At 47.5% G+C, this 15,141-nt stretch overlaps 1 protein-coding gene across 2 annotated transcripts; it reads left to right on the top strand.

The window, feature by feature from the left end:
* Window positions 1-2,225: 2,225 nt before the first annotated feature.
* On the top strand, window positions 2,226-8,578 carry RESP18 (regulated endocrine specific protein 18). 2 transcript variants are annotated; one of them, XM_033232090.1, is made up of 6 exons: window positions 2,226-2,432; window positions 4,427-4,531; window positions 5,847-5,979; window positions 6,213-6,252; window positions 6,674-6,763; window positions 8,421-8,578. In XM_033232090.1, exons 1-6 carry the CDS (start codon window positions 2,327-2,329, stop codon window positions 8,475-8,477), a joined length of 531 nt encoding a protein of 176 aa, XP_033087981.1. In that variant the 5' UTR covers window positions 2,226-2,326; the 3' UTR covers window positions 8,478-8,578. The 2 variants fall into 2 exon arrangements, with proteins under 2 accessions (XP_033087981.1, XP_033087982.1); XM_033232091.1 differs by lacking the exon at window positions 8,421-8,578 and adding an exon at window positions 6,918-8,414.
* Window positions 8,579-15,141: the final 6,563 nt, after the last annotated feature.

Below are 15,141 nucleotides of genomic sequence, written 5' to 3' on the forward strand. Positions count from 1 at the left end.
ATTACAATCTTCCTTCGCTCACTCTCCCCAGCTACACTTTATGGTAGTCGTTCTTTCTTCTTGGGAAAGAAAGCTCCTTCCTATGAACCCCTGGTTCAATAGGCCTGAGAACCTAAGTCTTCTAAGGGTATTACTCTCACCCCTCCAATGAACAGTAAAAAGAAGAGTAGCGTCAATGCTCCTGTACATTTATCATTTTGATAGCCATTCTCCTGGTGGTTTAAAATCTTAAAATACCAAGAGGAGCACACTCACCTTTGCTCGGCCCACCCAAAGACCAATATTTCCCTTTTTCCATGAGCATTATATTTCACAAAGCAGATTCACATTCATTTGTTCTTAGGCTTCAAATTATTGCTGTAAATTTATTTTAAAATAATATGTCCAGTACATAATCAGTGATAACCAGATAAACCTCTAGCTTCTGGCATGACAAGACAGAAACTTGTGTCAGACCCTCCTACTAACATTGAATATATACTCTAGGCAAAATAATAAAAATAACTGTATGAAAGTATGGAGACTGATCAACAGTTAGAAACCTACAGGGAGTATCATCCTCAAAAAAAGGAAGTCCACCAAGTGACTTCTACATGTATAGGCTTTTTCTCTGAAGATACTTCAGAGTTCACTGCAGTACACAGGGAAACAGCTCTGTCAGCAAGTGGCAGTCTTACTAACTGAGGAAGCAGATTTTGGAGTATAGAGATGCCAGAGCAGCTGGAAATTGAGGAGGAAATTTAGAAAATGAGTAAATTACACAGAGAGGAACTCAAAATCTGCATACCAACTCCCCTCAAATCCTTAGCTATCTTCTAAATGGCACTTGTGCAGGGTGAGATTTCAAGGAACCTAGTGAGAAAGTCAAATATCTGAACAGAGATTTTGGCAGCTGTCACAGTGTTAGGGTGACCAAGTTTGGAGTTCAGGACCCATAAAATAGAGAGTTTTGGTAAATGACTTTGGGTTTCATTGAAATCCAAAAGGACCACACCTTAGCCATAAGTACCATATCCCAGGACTAAGAGATATGGCCTAGAATTGAGAATAGGATGAAGTAATCCTTCCCTAACCAGACTGCCACAGGATCAAGACTTTTTGCCAAAAATTTAATTGCCTGCCAGAACAAACTCAAACTATTACCCTTTAAAGATAATAATATAATTTCTTTGTATTGTATTGTAAAATCCTTTGTAATGTATCAACCCCAAATGTTCAGTACACAAACTCTTAGGTTTAAATAATCCACTATCTCGACCTCCCAAAGTGCTGGGATTGCAAGCATGAGCCACCAAGCCCAGTTTAACAAATGTTTTAAGCTTAATGAAAAAAAAAATTTTTAATGCCAGTCTAGGAGTTAGAAAGCTCAAAAACTAGCTTGTAAGTACACAAAAGTGAAAACAAGAGTTCAGTTAGCTAGTTAGTTATTACAACAGCTCAATTTTAAAGAGTGCAGTGTCCAAGGCCTTGCATGGTGGCTCATGCCAGTAATGCCAACATGGGAGGATTGCTTGAGCCTAGGAGTTTGAGACCAGCCTGGGAAACATGGAAAAACTCTGTCTCTATAAATAAATAAATAAATAAATAAATAAATAAGTAAATAAATTGGCTGGGCATGGTAGTGCACACTTATAGTCCCAGCTACTCTGGAGGTTGAGGTGAGAGGATCATTTGAGCCTGAGGTTGAGCAGAGGTCGAGCAGAGGTTGTGGTGATCTGAAATTGCAAGACTCTGTCTCAAAAAAAAAAAAAAAAACCTATAGTGTACAGTGGTTTGGACCAGGGCGATGGCAGTGGATGTGGAGTACAGCAGATGGATGTGCCATATATATATATATATATATATATATATATTGCAGATCGAACCTATATGATTTCTAAAGGTTTTTAAACGGGTCAGAGTAAAGACAGTGTCAAGGATAATAAAACAAACTAAATTCCTTGAGAGCCTACTGTTCCATCGCTGTTCATATTTAATTCTCACAACAAACCTGAGTAGGTACAATTAGCACCTGTATCTTACACGCCACCAGTTTCTCCAACCTTAGGACTGGGAGTACAGGCGGTGGTTCTTGAGATCCAGCTAATGCCCAAAAGGAGCTGGGTCAGGAATTCCAAGAGGTGAGAGTGGGGAGGCAGTAGGGGAAGGAGCTAGGGAGGCGACTGCAGGGGCAGGGCCCGCTCGCGATTGGCTGAACTGCCGAGGAGGGTTAAACAGATTCCGCGTCGCGGACTGGTGGGAAGCTTCGGTCCCTCTCAGCCCCTCGGCCACGGCCGCTACCTTCACTGAGACTTGGCCGCGGAGTGAGCACGCCGAGCCTGGGAGGATGCAGCACCCACTGTGGACTGGGGGCTCCGAGGGGCTCCGGCCGCTTGTCTGCTTCCTGCTGCTGAACAGCTGCCCAGGGGGCTGCAGCGACATTAGTGTCCACGGTCAGGAGGAATCCTGGGGGGAGCGGGCAGGGCCCAGAGAGCGATCCTGAGAAGTGGGGGTCTGAAGGGGGCCTCAAGGCTAGGAAACTCGGAAGTAAAATAATGTGCTTAAGGACGTGAGAAGAGAAAAGGGTAGAGAGCATCTCGCGGAAAGAGGCATAGGCTTGGGATTGGCTGGGCATATGGGGTCTGGACCCACGAGAAGGGGGTTCAGGGGAAAATTGGGGATTTGGAAAAGAAGTCGGAAAGACAAATGGACAGAGAGAGGTAAAACTGGCCTATGTGGCCACAGGAGAAGCAAGAAAGGCCAGAAAAGAGATGACCAGGGCTGCGGGTATCGGGGTCTTGGCTCCAGGGAGAAGGCTGGGCCGGGAGACGAGCCAGGGCTTCCTCGTGCTATGATCCGATTTCCAATAAGGGGACCGCTAGGCTGAGCGAAAGCAGGATGGAGCGGGTATGGGACCATCCTTCTCCCCCTCCCCCGCACCAACCCTGGTAGACCCCGCGCTGACTCACGCGCCCGACTGCGCAAACTCGAGAATTCCTGCGCAGAGTGCGCGGGGAAGAGAGCGCAAACACCTAGTGTGTCGCCCCTTCTCCCTGCCGGATTTTTGGGCTTAGAGGCCAATGCAGCGGATTCGGGACCAACTGTGAGGGGAGGCCTGGTGGCAATGAGAGGATGAGGGCCGTGGGGAAGGACTGCCAAGCCTTGCGGAGATGCCTCGCCCACATTCCGCCCACAAGGCGCCGCCACGCCGGCTTCCCCACCTTTCAGCCCCACGGACAGCGCCAGGCGCGCTCCGGGTCCAGGCCGAGCCCGTGCGGGTCACCACTCCTTCCCACCAGTCTGTGAACGCTGCCTCAGAGAACCAGCTCCCCTTCCCGAAACTCTTTTCCTTCTCCTCAGGGTGTTGGGGGTTCCACTCCTTCCTTAAGGAGGCTTTCTCATCCCCAAATGTCTCAACTTAAAACTTTCTTTTTTTTTTTTTTTTTTTTTTTTTTTTTTTTTGAGACGGAGTCTCGCTCTGTCACCCAGGCTGGAGTGCTGTGGCGGGATCTCAGCTCACTGCAAGCTCCGCCTCCCGGGTTCACGCCATTCTCCTGCCTCAGCCTCCCGGGTAGCTGGGACTACAGGCGCCGCCACCTCGCCCGGCTAGTTTTTTGTAGTTTTTAGTAGAGACGGGGTTTCACCGTGTTAGCCAGGATGGTCTCGATTTTCTGACCTCGTGATCCGCCCGTCTCGGCCTCCCAAAGTGCTGGGATTACAGGCTTGAGCCACCGCGCCCGGCCTACTTAAAACTTTCTTGTCACGCTCACCCCCAGGAAATTATTAGACATCCACTTGATTGGGTAGGAAAATTCCCTTTTTTAAAGACCTGTCCAGAATGGCTCATGGTAACTACACTATAGCAAAAAACAGACTGTCCTCCAGCCCCATCTCACTTATCTGGAAGAAGGAAGGTGTGCATAGCATTAGGGGTTCTCTTTCCCAACCCCTGTCCTTCCCCCATGCACAACTGGGCAAACTGTGGGTTTCAGGAAAAAGATCCAGACCCTCAAACCATAAACAAATCAATACTTTTTCTTTCTAATGATTCCAGGCCTCCTCCCTAACACTTCCAGACTTCAATGACTTCCCTAAGATGAAGCTTACCTGTTTCCCCATACCCCACCTACCCACCTGATTACCTTTCCCATGTGCTTAGCTTTCTGAGCCTCTGCTCACCTGAACTTCTACCTTTGCCTGTAAGTTTGGTTCTAATCTGTAAGTTGGTACCAAGAGTGAACAAGGCCCGGGGGCTGAAGAATATGGCAAGTGGTGATGGAGGAAGGGAAAAATTAAAGAAGGAAGACTTGAAGCAGGCAAAGGTGCTGGTAGGGGGAACAGAGGTCAGGGGTCCAAGAGCAACAGTACAAGGAACCTGCTTCTCTTCAACTGAGATGTGGAGGGCTTCTGGCCAGGTTCCTTGCTGACACCACTATTTTGCCCTTAGATGGTCAGGACCAAGTAGGAGTAGGGCAGCTTTGGCCCCTCCAAGGATTTGCCACCCCAGTCTTCCAGCATTTACAGGTTGTGTTCCAGCAGATTTTACTCCAAGGTAAGTAAAAGCTGGAGAACAGAGGTTGGGACCTGGTTAGATATGGGGAGGGGGGAAGAGGGGCTATCTGACCTGAGGACAGGCTTTCTGTTCCCCAAATATCTCTACTTAAAACTTTCTTGTCACATTTACCCCCATGGGGATGAGACAGGAGTAGGGGTGGGATCTGGATGGGTGGACTATTTGCACTAGAACATCCTGGAAGAGCCCAGTAGAGGCTTCTAGGGGAAAAAACACCTGAAAAAGGCCAGCATCCAACTCCTTGAGATTAGTCTCCCCTCAACCCCGGTACTATATGAGCTTTCCCAAAGCCAGGACTCCTCAAGTTTTCAGCCAGGAAAACACTCACCCACTTTAGCCTCTGAGTAGGAAATTGTATGACAAACAGATGGAAGGAATGAAAGGGAGTGGAGAGTTCACTGGCAACTTGTGGCTGACCCTGTTTTGGAGCAGAGTTTCATGAATGTTGGGGAGGAGAGAGTCAGATAGGAAATCTTCCTTGAGTTCTTATTGCCACTGCTAATGCCTAATATGTGCATAGTGCCTTAGAGCAGTAGTTCTCAAAGTGCACCCCTGGACTGGCAGCTTCACCAGGAAACTTGTTAGAAATGTGAATTTTTGAACTTCAGCACAGACCTACTGCATCAGAAGCCCTAGGGGTGGGAAACAGCAGTCCACATTTTAACAGACCTTGCAGGAGATTCTGATGCACACACTAAAGTTTGATAATCACTGCCTTGGCATTTTCTTTTTTTTTTTTTTTTTGAGACGGAGTCTCGCTCTGTCGCCCAGGCTGGAGTGCAGTGGCCGGATCTCAGCTCACTGCAAGCTCCGCCTCCTGGGTTCACGCCATTCTCCTGCCTCAGCCTCCCGAGTAGCTGGGACTACAGGCGCCCGCCACCTCGCCCGGCTAGTTTTTTGTATTTTTAGTAGAGATGGGGTTTCACCATATTAGCCAGGATGGTCTTGATCTCCTGACCTCGTGATCCGCCCGTCTCGGCCTCCCAAAGTGCTGGGATTACAGGCTTGAGCCACCGCGCCCGGCCTGCCTTGGCATTTTCTAAGCACTCTTTACATTCCTAACCTCATTTAATCCTCACAATAGCATCAAATGAACCAGCAAAGAGACTGTCATCATAATCCTAATTTGAATATTATATGCTAGGCACTATGCTAAGCAACTTTAATACATCATCTTGTTTAATTCTTTCTGTAAAATGTAATCTAATGTGTACTTGAGGGAAAGGTTGATCTGATCCCTGGAGTGGATCTGAGTGTCCCAGGTGTCAACTCACCCCATCTTTTCATCCTGCAGGTCTGTTCTGGAAGGATGATATCACCCAGGATGCCATGATCCAAAAGATGGAGCACACCAGCAGACTGCATCCCCAAGATCCATGCCTGAAGGATGGCAAGGCAGTTTTCCCCACTAAAACCGCGGGGGTGAGGTGTGTGAGACCTGTGGTCATTCCAAGCATTCTGGCAGACAGATGGAACAGGGAAGGAATGTGTGCTAAAACTGCGAGTAGAAGTTTCCAGGAGCACTGTGAGGAGAATAATTCAGAGGTCCTGTTTGGAATCAGCAGAGAACAATTTCATGATCCATTAGTGACACCTGCAAAGGGAGGGGAGGTGGGTGTGGCAAGCCTAGGTCCAGTGTGTCATTCCCTATCTCTTCTAGAAGCAAGCAAGAGGAGAAACTTCGACTCCTATTCGCCACAGTGAGTCTCATGTATCTTCTCAAGAATTGTGAATCCCTTGCCGGGTGCGGTGGCTCACGCCTGTAATCTCAGCACTTTGGGAGGCCGAGGCGGGCGGATCACAAGGTCAGGAGATTGAGACCACGGTGAAACCCCATCTCTCCTAAAAATACAAAAAATTAGCCGGGCGCGGTGGAGGGCGCCTGTAGTCCCAGCTACTCGGGAGGCTGAGGCAGGAGAATGGCGTGAACCCAGGAGGCGGAGCTTGCAGTGAGCCAAGATAGCGCCACTGCACTCCAGCCAGGGGGACAGAGCGAGACTCCCTCTCAAAAAAAAAAAAAAAAGAATTGTGAATCCCTGACTTTGTATCCAATTGCTTTTCCTGTGGGGCCCTCTGACCCTTTTCTGCCTCCTTCTCGACTCCTGGTTTCCCTCCTCACAGAGTCCCCTGGCCAAGGTGAACAGGGATCAGTGCTTTACCTCCAAAGTGGTTTCTAAGGTCCTGAAACAAGAGGTGGCCAACCCTGTCAAGGTAAGGGGCTCACTTTTTCTCGGGAGGTTGGACCTGTTTAAATGAGGGAGGCAGATAGAAAGAAGGGAATGGGCATTGGGGTGAGGGCAGACAGCTGAAGGAAAGATTTTTCCATTCCTAATCAAAGGTACCCCTAATTTCCTGTATCTCTCAGACTTCCTATAGGCGTTCATATGGGGGGCTGGACATGATGCAGGCGCTGGGAGCCTCTAAGGAAGAAATTATCTATAAGATCATGCATAGGCATTGAGTTTAAAATAGGCATTGAGAGTTTAAAATAGGCATTGAAACTGCAGAGTTTTCAAAATTGAAGGTCTTCCTTTTTGCCATATATGCCTTTGTATATAGCAAGTGATAGCAACACTCCCTTGATGAATGGGAAGTGCAGCTCAGAGACCCTCACATTCAGCCTCCCCCTTGCTCTACTCTATGGCCTGGGCAAGAGACCCAGGCAAGGCTCTGAGACATCTCCTTGGGATCTTTGAACTCTTCAGAATCCAGAATGGAAACCGCCCATCTAGTACTCCCATCCATCTTTATAGATGAGAAATTGAGGCCCAGGCCATGGGACGTACTCAAGGCCACACGATGGGTTGTGGCAGAGCCAAGACTGGACCCAGGTCTCCTGATTTCCAGCTCTTTCCCCTGCACAGTCCCTGCCCTTCCTCTCAAGAACTGCAGTGGGATTGGGTCATTCCAAACATCAGACTCCTCCACATTGAAAAAAGAGTTTTTTGTTTTTTGTTTTTTTGTGTGGTTTTTGTTTTTTTTTTTTTTTTGGACTAAGCCCTAACTTATAAGAAGGTGGCAACCAGAGGAAGATGTAAAGGAAGGGCATCTTAGGCAGACAGCATTGCCACTGCAAATGTCCTGAGACACCCATACCATGGCATGTTAAAGAATGGACAGAAAAGTCAGTGGCAGAAGATGAAGGTGGAGAATTAGGCCCAGGACTGACCACACAGGGGCTCACAGATCATAGCAAAAGGTTTGGATTTTGTTCTAAGTGCAGTGGGTATTTAACTGGGAAATTTTAAGGAAAGGAATGTCACAATGTGATATGATTTTAAAAGGCCTCCCTAGTGATGTTGAGGAATGAACTGTAAGGACAGCAAGAGTGAAAACTGAGAAGTCTATAAGGAGAGGCTCATCCTGGTCCAGGGAGACCGAGGTGGCTTGGATTTGGGTGGTGGCAGTGAAGCAGGGCACCCCTGGCTTGTTCCACCCTCCATCTAAAGGCAACCTGCACCACAGGGGGTTCCAGCTCCTCATACTCTCCAAGGAAACAGATTCCTACTTCCATATGTGGCAGCTGGGCTTCCTAAGCCTGGATTGGTTGCTGGGGCAACATAATCAGAGCTCAGTGACAGAAGTGACAGAGACCTACCTGTGGGGGACTGGTTGCCCTGGTACTCCCAGGAATAACACAAACAAGGAGCTGCCATTCTTCTCCAGACCTGAGCTTAAGGGCAAACCATGGAGAGATGGGGCTACGTGTGAGATCCAAGGGTACAGGCTCTCAGTCGGTGAGCTGTCACCATGCTGAAGGGTTACTCAAATCAGGCTGTTACTACAGTAGTTGTGGAAGGAGGGCAGATGAGGGAGGAGCCACCATCTCACATCCTGACTCTAGATCCCTTGTTTCTTCTCATTTTAGGACTTCTCTGGACCATTTCCAGAGAAAGTCCAGAGTGGGCCGCAACCTTGTGGCTGATTGAGACCTCATGTGGAGCCTCCCTGCCCCAGCACCCTTACCACTGACCTTCAGAACTGGCAGTTCTTGGATGACCCAGATCTGAATCATTAAAGTAGACTCTCAAGCAAACACTGTCTGTGAGCGTGTCTTGAGGCAAAATGGGTGGGGGTTGAACTTGGCCAGAGCCTCCAAAGGGAGGGAGGTGGGATGAAAACATAGGGTGGGGATGAGGGGAGAACAACTCTTGACTGATGGAAGGCTGATTTCTGTCTTGTTTTCCTTCCACTGATAATTCCTGGAGTAGGGAAAGTGTGAGTGAGACCACAGCTGGAATGGCAGCCCCCTGACCCCCAGCCACATTGTGTGGTCTAGTTACTCATCCTTTCACATTATGGGGAGGTGGACTCCATATTCATTTATTTTACCCCTTATGCCAGACAGGCCTGGCCCCTGCTGTTTTTTGAGGGTCCCCACCTCCAGCATTATAGCCCCTGCTAGGCTTTCCCACCCATCCTCTCTACAAGTACCAACAGATCAGTGCTGAGGTCAGAGTGTACACACATTGGATATTCTGATTGTTCTTGCCAGTTTGCTCCTGGTAGATTAAAATCTTAAAAGGCAGTTGGTAATCTCGCCACCCATGCTCAGCCAACAACCAAACACTAGAATGTCCTATTTGCAGAGCTTTATATGTCTTGAAGCACTTCCACACACATTGGAGGCTCACAGGTGTAACCAAATGGGCAGGTATCAAGACTGGGTTTCTTGGCCAGGCATAGTGGCTTACACCTGTAATCCATCCCAGCACTTTGGGAGGCCAAGGCGGGTGGATCATTTGAGGTCAGGAGCTTGAGACCAGCCTGGCCAACATAGTGAGACCCCATCTCTACTAAAAATACAAAAATTAGGCTGGGCACGGTGGCTCACGCCTGTAATCCCACACTTTGGGAGGCAAGGCAGGGGGATCACCTGAGTTCAGGAGTTCCAGACCAGTCTGGTCAACATGGTGAAATATCATCTCTACTAAAAATATAAAAATTAGCTGGGCGTAGTGGTGCACACCTGTTATCCCAACTACTTGGGAGGCTGAGGCAGGAGAATCACTTGAACCCAGGAGGTGGAGGTTGCAGTGAGCTGAGATCATGCCCCTGCACTCCAGCCTGGGCAACAGAGCAAGATTCCATCATAAATAAATAAACAAACAAACAAACACAAAAATTAGCCGGGCATGGTGGCACACTACTCAGGAGGCTGAGGTAGGAGAATTGCTTGAACCTGGGAAGCGGACTTGCAGTGAGCCAAGATCGCACTACTGCACTCCAGCCTGGGCGACAGAGTGAGACTCCATCTCAAATAAACAACAACAACAACAGAAAGAAAACACTGGGTTTCTCTAAGGAATTGGAACTTGGCCACACCACAGCTTCCCCATTTAAATAACCCAGAGAAACTACATGACTAGTTCTTAATGATCCAGATTCTCAGTCATGCTACTGTGGTTGCCCTTTCCCTTCTTGTTGTGTTCAAGGACGTAGCTAAATCCAACGTTAGACCAGTCATACTCATTTGTACCTAGTTCTCATCAAATCAGTTAACCCCTGCCACTCATCCATCTTTCCTTCTTACACCTTTCTTTCTCAATTCATTTTCAAACATGTATGTAATCATATGCTTCACCGTGCCTGGCCTTTATGCTGAGTCACATATTTGGTTCCTGCCCTCAAAGACCTTTAAGAGTAGTCAGGGTGGGGTGTGGTGGCTCATTCCTGTAGTCCCAGCACTTTGGGAGACCGGGGCAGGCAGATCACTTGAGCCCAATAGTTTGAGACCAGCCTGGGCAACATGGCAAAACTCCATCTTCACAAAAATTCAAAAATTAGCTGGGCATGGTGGTGTGCAGCTGTAGTTCCAGCTACCTGGGAGGCTGAGGTGGGAGGATCACTTGAGCCCAGGAGGTCGAGGCTGCAGTGAGCCATCACTGTGCTACTGTACTCCAGTCTGGGTGACAGAGTGAGGCTGTTTAAAAAAAAAAAAGTCAAGAAAGTAAGCCACATATAACATAGCATCATTCAGGTGTCTACAGGGAGTGAATGCAGTGGACACCCTACCCCATATCTCTTGGCCTGCATCTCCATTTGCCTGCAGCTGCAGGTGAACAGTTCTTGAACCTGTCAACCTTCCCACTTCATGCCGTGGGATTCTGCTTTTCATCCTGCAGGCTTTCTGGAATGCCAAGGGACTGCCCACCTGTGCCCCAGGCAGCCCTGAAGCACCTGGGATATAATGCCCCTAGAGGCAACTCTCAACCAGTTAAGGACCAAATTTAGTGCAAAAATATCCCAGATTCCACCAGCCCTTAGTGGACTATTCTGAGGAATGTTCAATATGATTCTTCAGAGGGTCCCTAGTGAGAGTCAGCCTAGTCGCCCACAGTGGTAACCTGTTCAGCAACGCACTTAATATTATTGGCTTTTCTTCCTTCTGTGGCTTACTTTCCCTGTCCCTCATCTGTGATTTCTGGAATCATCTCCCACATGAACTACCTGCACCCAAATTCTTATTTATTTATTTATTTATTTATTTTTGAGACCCAGATCTCGCTCTGTCACCCAGGCTGGAGTACAGTAGTGCAATCATAGCTCACAGCAGCCTGTCTCTCGGGATTCTTCCACCTCACTTGAGCCCGAGAGACTAAGGCTGCTGTGAAAAATTGGAAGAATCCAATTCTTCCACCTCACTTGAGCCTGACTAGCTGATACTGCAGATGCTCACCACCACGCCTGGCTAATTTTTTTGGTTTTTAGTAGAGACAAGGTCTCACTATGTTCCCCAGGCTGGTCCCAAACTCCTGAGCTCAAGGAATCCTCCTGCTTTGGCCTCCCAAAGTGCTGGGATTACCAGCATGAGTCAACATGCCCAGCCCAAGTTCTTGTCTCACTGTGCTCTTAGGTTCACCCAGACCAAGTCTACTATATGCCAGACACTCTTCTAGGCCCTGGGGATACAGTTGTGAACAAGTCAGAGTATCCACTGCCATGGATTTGGTTATAAATCATTGACTAACTGCCTGGGTATAGGGAAGAATCTAAGCAATTTATCCGGCCCAGAGAGCATTCAAGTTCTTGTCTCACCAACCTCTTCAACGCTGCGGTGTTTCCCCCATTCTGCCGTCCTACATGCGCCAGCAATTCAGCCCTATTTGCATTTCCCCAAACATGCCCAGCTGGTTTATGCTTCTGGGCCCTTGTATCCGCAGTTCCCTCTGCATATAAGTGCCCCATCCCCAGCACACATTGTCAATCTTATCTGAAAAATCTAAATTCTCCTCTGTGGTCCATTCTCTGACCCTCCTAACATCACCCCCATGCCCAGAGCAAAGTTGCAGAGGTTGGAAAGGAAAAATCTATAAGGGACATTAAATAATCTGATAATTCTGGGACATGGTGAATGGGTAGGAAAGATGGGAGTTTTTAGAAAGGAAAGCAGGTTCGGCCGGGCGCGGTGGCTCAAGCCTGTAATCCCAGCACTTTGGGAGGCCGAGACGGGCGGATCACAAGGTCAGGAGATCGAGACCATCCTGGCTAACACGGTGAAACCCCGTCTCTACTAAAAATTACAAAAAACTAGCCGGGCGAGGTGGCGGGCGCCTGTAGTCCCAGCTACTCGGGAGGCTGAGGCAGGAGAATGGCGTAAACCCGGGAGGCGGAGCTTGCAGTGAGCTGAGATCCGGCCACTGTACTCCAGCCTGGGCGACAGAGCCAGACTCCGTCTCAAAAAAAAAACAACCAAAAAAAAAAAAAAAAAAAAAAGAAAGGAAAGCAGGTTCAGTTCCTGTTGCAGAGGACCAGGTTATCCGATTTGGGTAGTATCTGATAGGTAGTGAGGAGACACTAAATGTCTTTGAGCAAGAGAACACGATGAAAGTTGTGCTTAAGCATAGCCTCACATTTCTGTTTAAGGATGGATTAGAGAACAGGAGAAAGTGGAAACATTTTAGAAAGACTGTTGCAATGGTGGGGGTGTGCCACACACAACCTGAATGGGAGAGAAGGAGGACACGTATGAGAGATATTTTGAAGGATGAGTTAATAAGCCTTGGTAACTGTTAGGGGTTGAATTCTGTCCACCCCCCCAAAAAAATCATATGTTGAAGTCCTGAATCCCAGCACCTCCAAATGTGACGTTATTTGGAAATAGGGTTGTTACAGATGTAGTTAGTTAAGATCAGGTCATTAGGACAGACTCTAATTCAATGTGATGGGTGTCCTTATAAAAAGGGGAAATACACAGTGGCCAGTGCTCGTAGTCCCAGCTACTCAGAAGGCTGAGTCGAGATAATCGCTTGAGCACAGGAGTTTGAGACCATCCTAGGCAATATAGGGAGACCCAATCTCAAAAAAGACAGGGGCAGGATTTGAAGACAGCCATAGCTACAGCAAAGATGATGTGAAAAGTTAAAGAGAATGGAAACCATCCACAAGGCAAGGAGAGAGATCTGGAACAGATTCTCCCTCACAGCTCTCAGAGAGAATCAACACTGCAACAGCCTGATTTCAGATTTCTAGCTTCCAGAGCTGTGAGACCATAAATGTCTGTTGTTAAAGCCATCCAGTCTATGGTACTTTGTCACAGCAGCCCTAGCAAACTAGTGCAGATGACGAGGCTTTATTGAGAGAGGAGCCTTACCTGAATTTAGAGATGTTGTGACTGAGGGAATAAAAGTGCCATTCACAGAAAAGGAATATCTGGAGAATTCGTTGGAGAAGGAAAATTGATTGACTCTGAAGAGTTAAAGCTGGGAGCTCATTTAAGGACATCACCACAGTGTGTCCTCCTGTCTCTTTCCTATTTCATTACCTTTTCTTTGGATGTCTGATCATTTTTGTCAACACATGCTGTAATATCTTCTATATTTATTTTTTCCTGAATTTCTGCTTCTGGTAATGATGCACCAGGTCATTACCTCAAGCCCTTTGGATGTCTGATCATTTCTGTCAGCACATGTTGTAATATCTCCTATATTTATTTTTTCCTCAATTTCTGCTTCTGGTAATAATGCACTAGGTCAATACCTCAAGCTCATACTCCTCGGGCCTCCGCTGAAGACAACTTGTCTTAGACTGATTCCTTCCAAAGTCAAACTGTGAAATAAGGTCTTGTATAGGGGTTGTTTAGTTTGGGAAGATATCATAAGATCAACATAAAGCATAGCAATAAAAAAAGAAAATAAAAAAAGAGTGGGAGAATGAAAACAGTGAAAGAGAATGAGTTGTAAGCCACTGGGAATCAGTTCTTCTGGGGACTCTTTAAGCATCATGTATACCCAACAATTGTCCTTCAGAAAGAAAACTATTTATCTTCTAGTTTCCATCCACCATTGGATCAAGAGTTGGCCTATGGGAGGTTAATTTCCTCATACTTCCAGGTTTTTCATGGATGAGAATGACTGAACAGATTCCCAGGAGTGCCTAATACTGTCGTAGCAGAGCATACTCAAACCAAAAACAAGAGATATTTAGTGCAGGTGAGGCAGGTGGTGTCAGATGATGCCTGCATGCTGCTGCTGGCTGCAGCAATGGCTGGAGTTAAAAGATAACTCAGGCCAGGAAAGGTGACTTACACCTGTAATCCCAGCAATTTGGGAGAATGAGGCAGGTGGATCACTTGAGCTCAGGAGTTTGAGACCAGCCTGGGAAACATAGCAAAATCACATTTCAAAAAAAATATAAAAATTAGCTGGGCATGGTGGTGCATGCCTGTAGTCCTAGCTACTTGGGAAGTTGAAGTAAGAATTACCTGAGCCTGGGAGTCCAAGGCTGCAGTGAGCTGAAATCACAGCACTGCACTCCAGCCTGGGCAACAGGGTGAATGAAATTCTGCCTAAAAAAAAAAAAAAAAAGTGGGTGAAAAATTACCAAAATCTTTTTTAAACCATCAAGGAGCAAGCAAGAGAGTGAGGAGAAACTGACACAGACCAAGATCCAAGAAAGGAACAGAATCCAGAGGTAGTAGACCCAATGTTGCAACGGAGAAATTACAGGCTTTTTCTGCAATGGAGAATTGCAGAAATTGCTGCAGAAATTTTCCATTCTTAGGAAGTAGATTGGCCGGGCGCGGTGGCTCACGCCTGTAATCCCAGCACTTTGGGAGGCCGAGGCGGGTGGATCACGAAGTCAGGAGATCGAGACCATCCTGACTAACACGGTGAAACCCTGTCTCTACTAAAAATGCAAAAAAATTAGCCGGGCGTTGTGGCGGGCGCCTGTAGTCCCAGCTACTTGGGAGGCTGAGGCAGGAGAATGGAGTGAACTCGGGAGGCGGAGCCTGAAGTGAGCGGAGATCGCACCACTGCACTCCAGTCTGGCCGACAGAGCAAGACTCCGTCTTAAAAAAAAAAACAAAAAACAAAAAGGAAGTAGATGACCAGCCTGGGCAATGCAGTGAGACCTCATCTTTACAAAAAATAAAATTAGTGGGGCGGGGCGGCACGCACTGGTAGTCTTAGCTACTTCGGAGGCTGCGGCAGGAGCATTGATTGAGCCTGGAAGGTCGAGCCTGCAGTAAGCAAAGGTTGCACCACTGCACTTCAGCCTGGGTGACAGAGCGAGACCCTCTTTCTCGGAAAAAGAAGTAAACACTGATTTAAATAGCCTGTGGAGCTAAAGGAGTAGATGTCAGAATC

This window comes from Trachypithecus francoisi, unplaced genomic scaffold, assembly GCF_009764315.1.
Source record: "Trachypithecus francoisi isolate TF-2019V2 unplaced genomic scaffold, Tfra_2.0 Lachesis_group13, whole genome shotgun sequence".
NCBI classification, from domain to species: Eukaryota; Metazoa; Chordata; class Mammalia; order Primates; family Cercopithecidae; genus Trachypithecus; species Trachypithecus francoisi.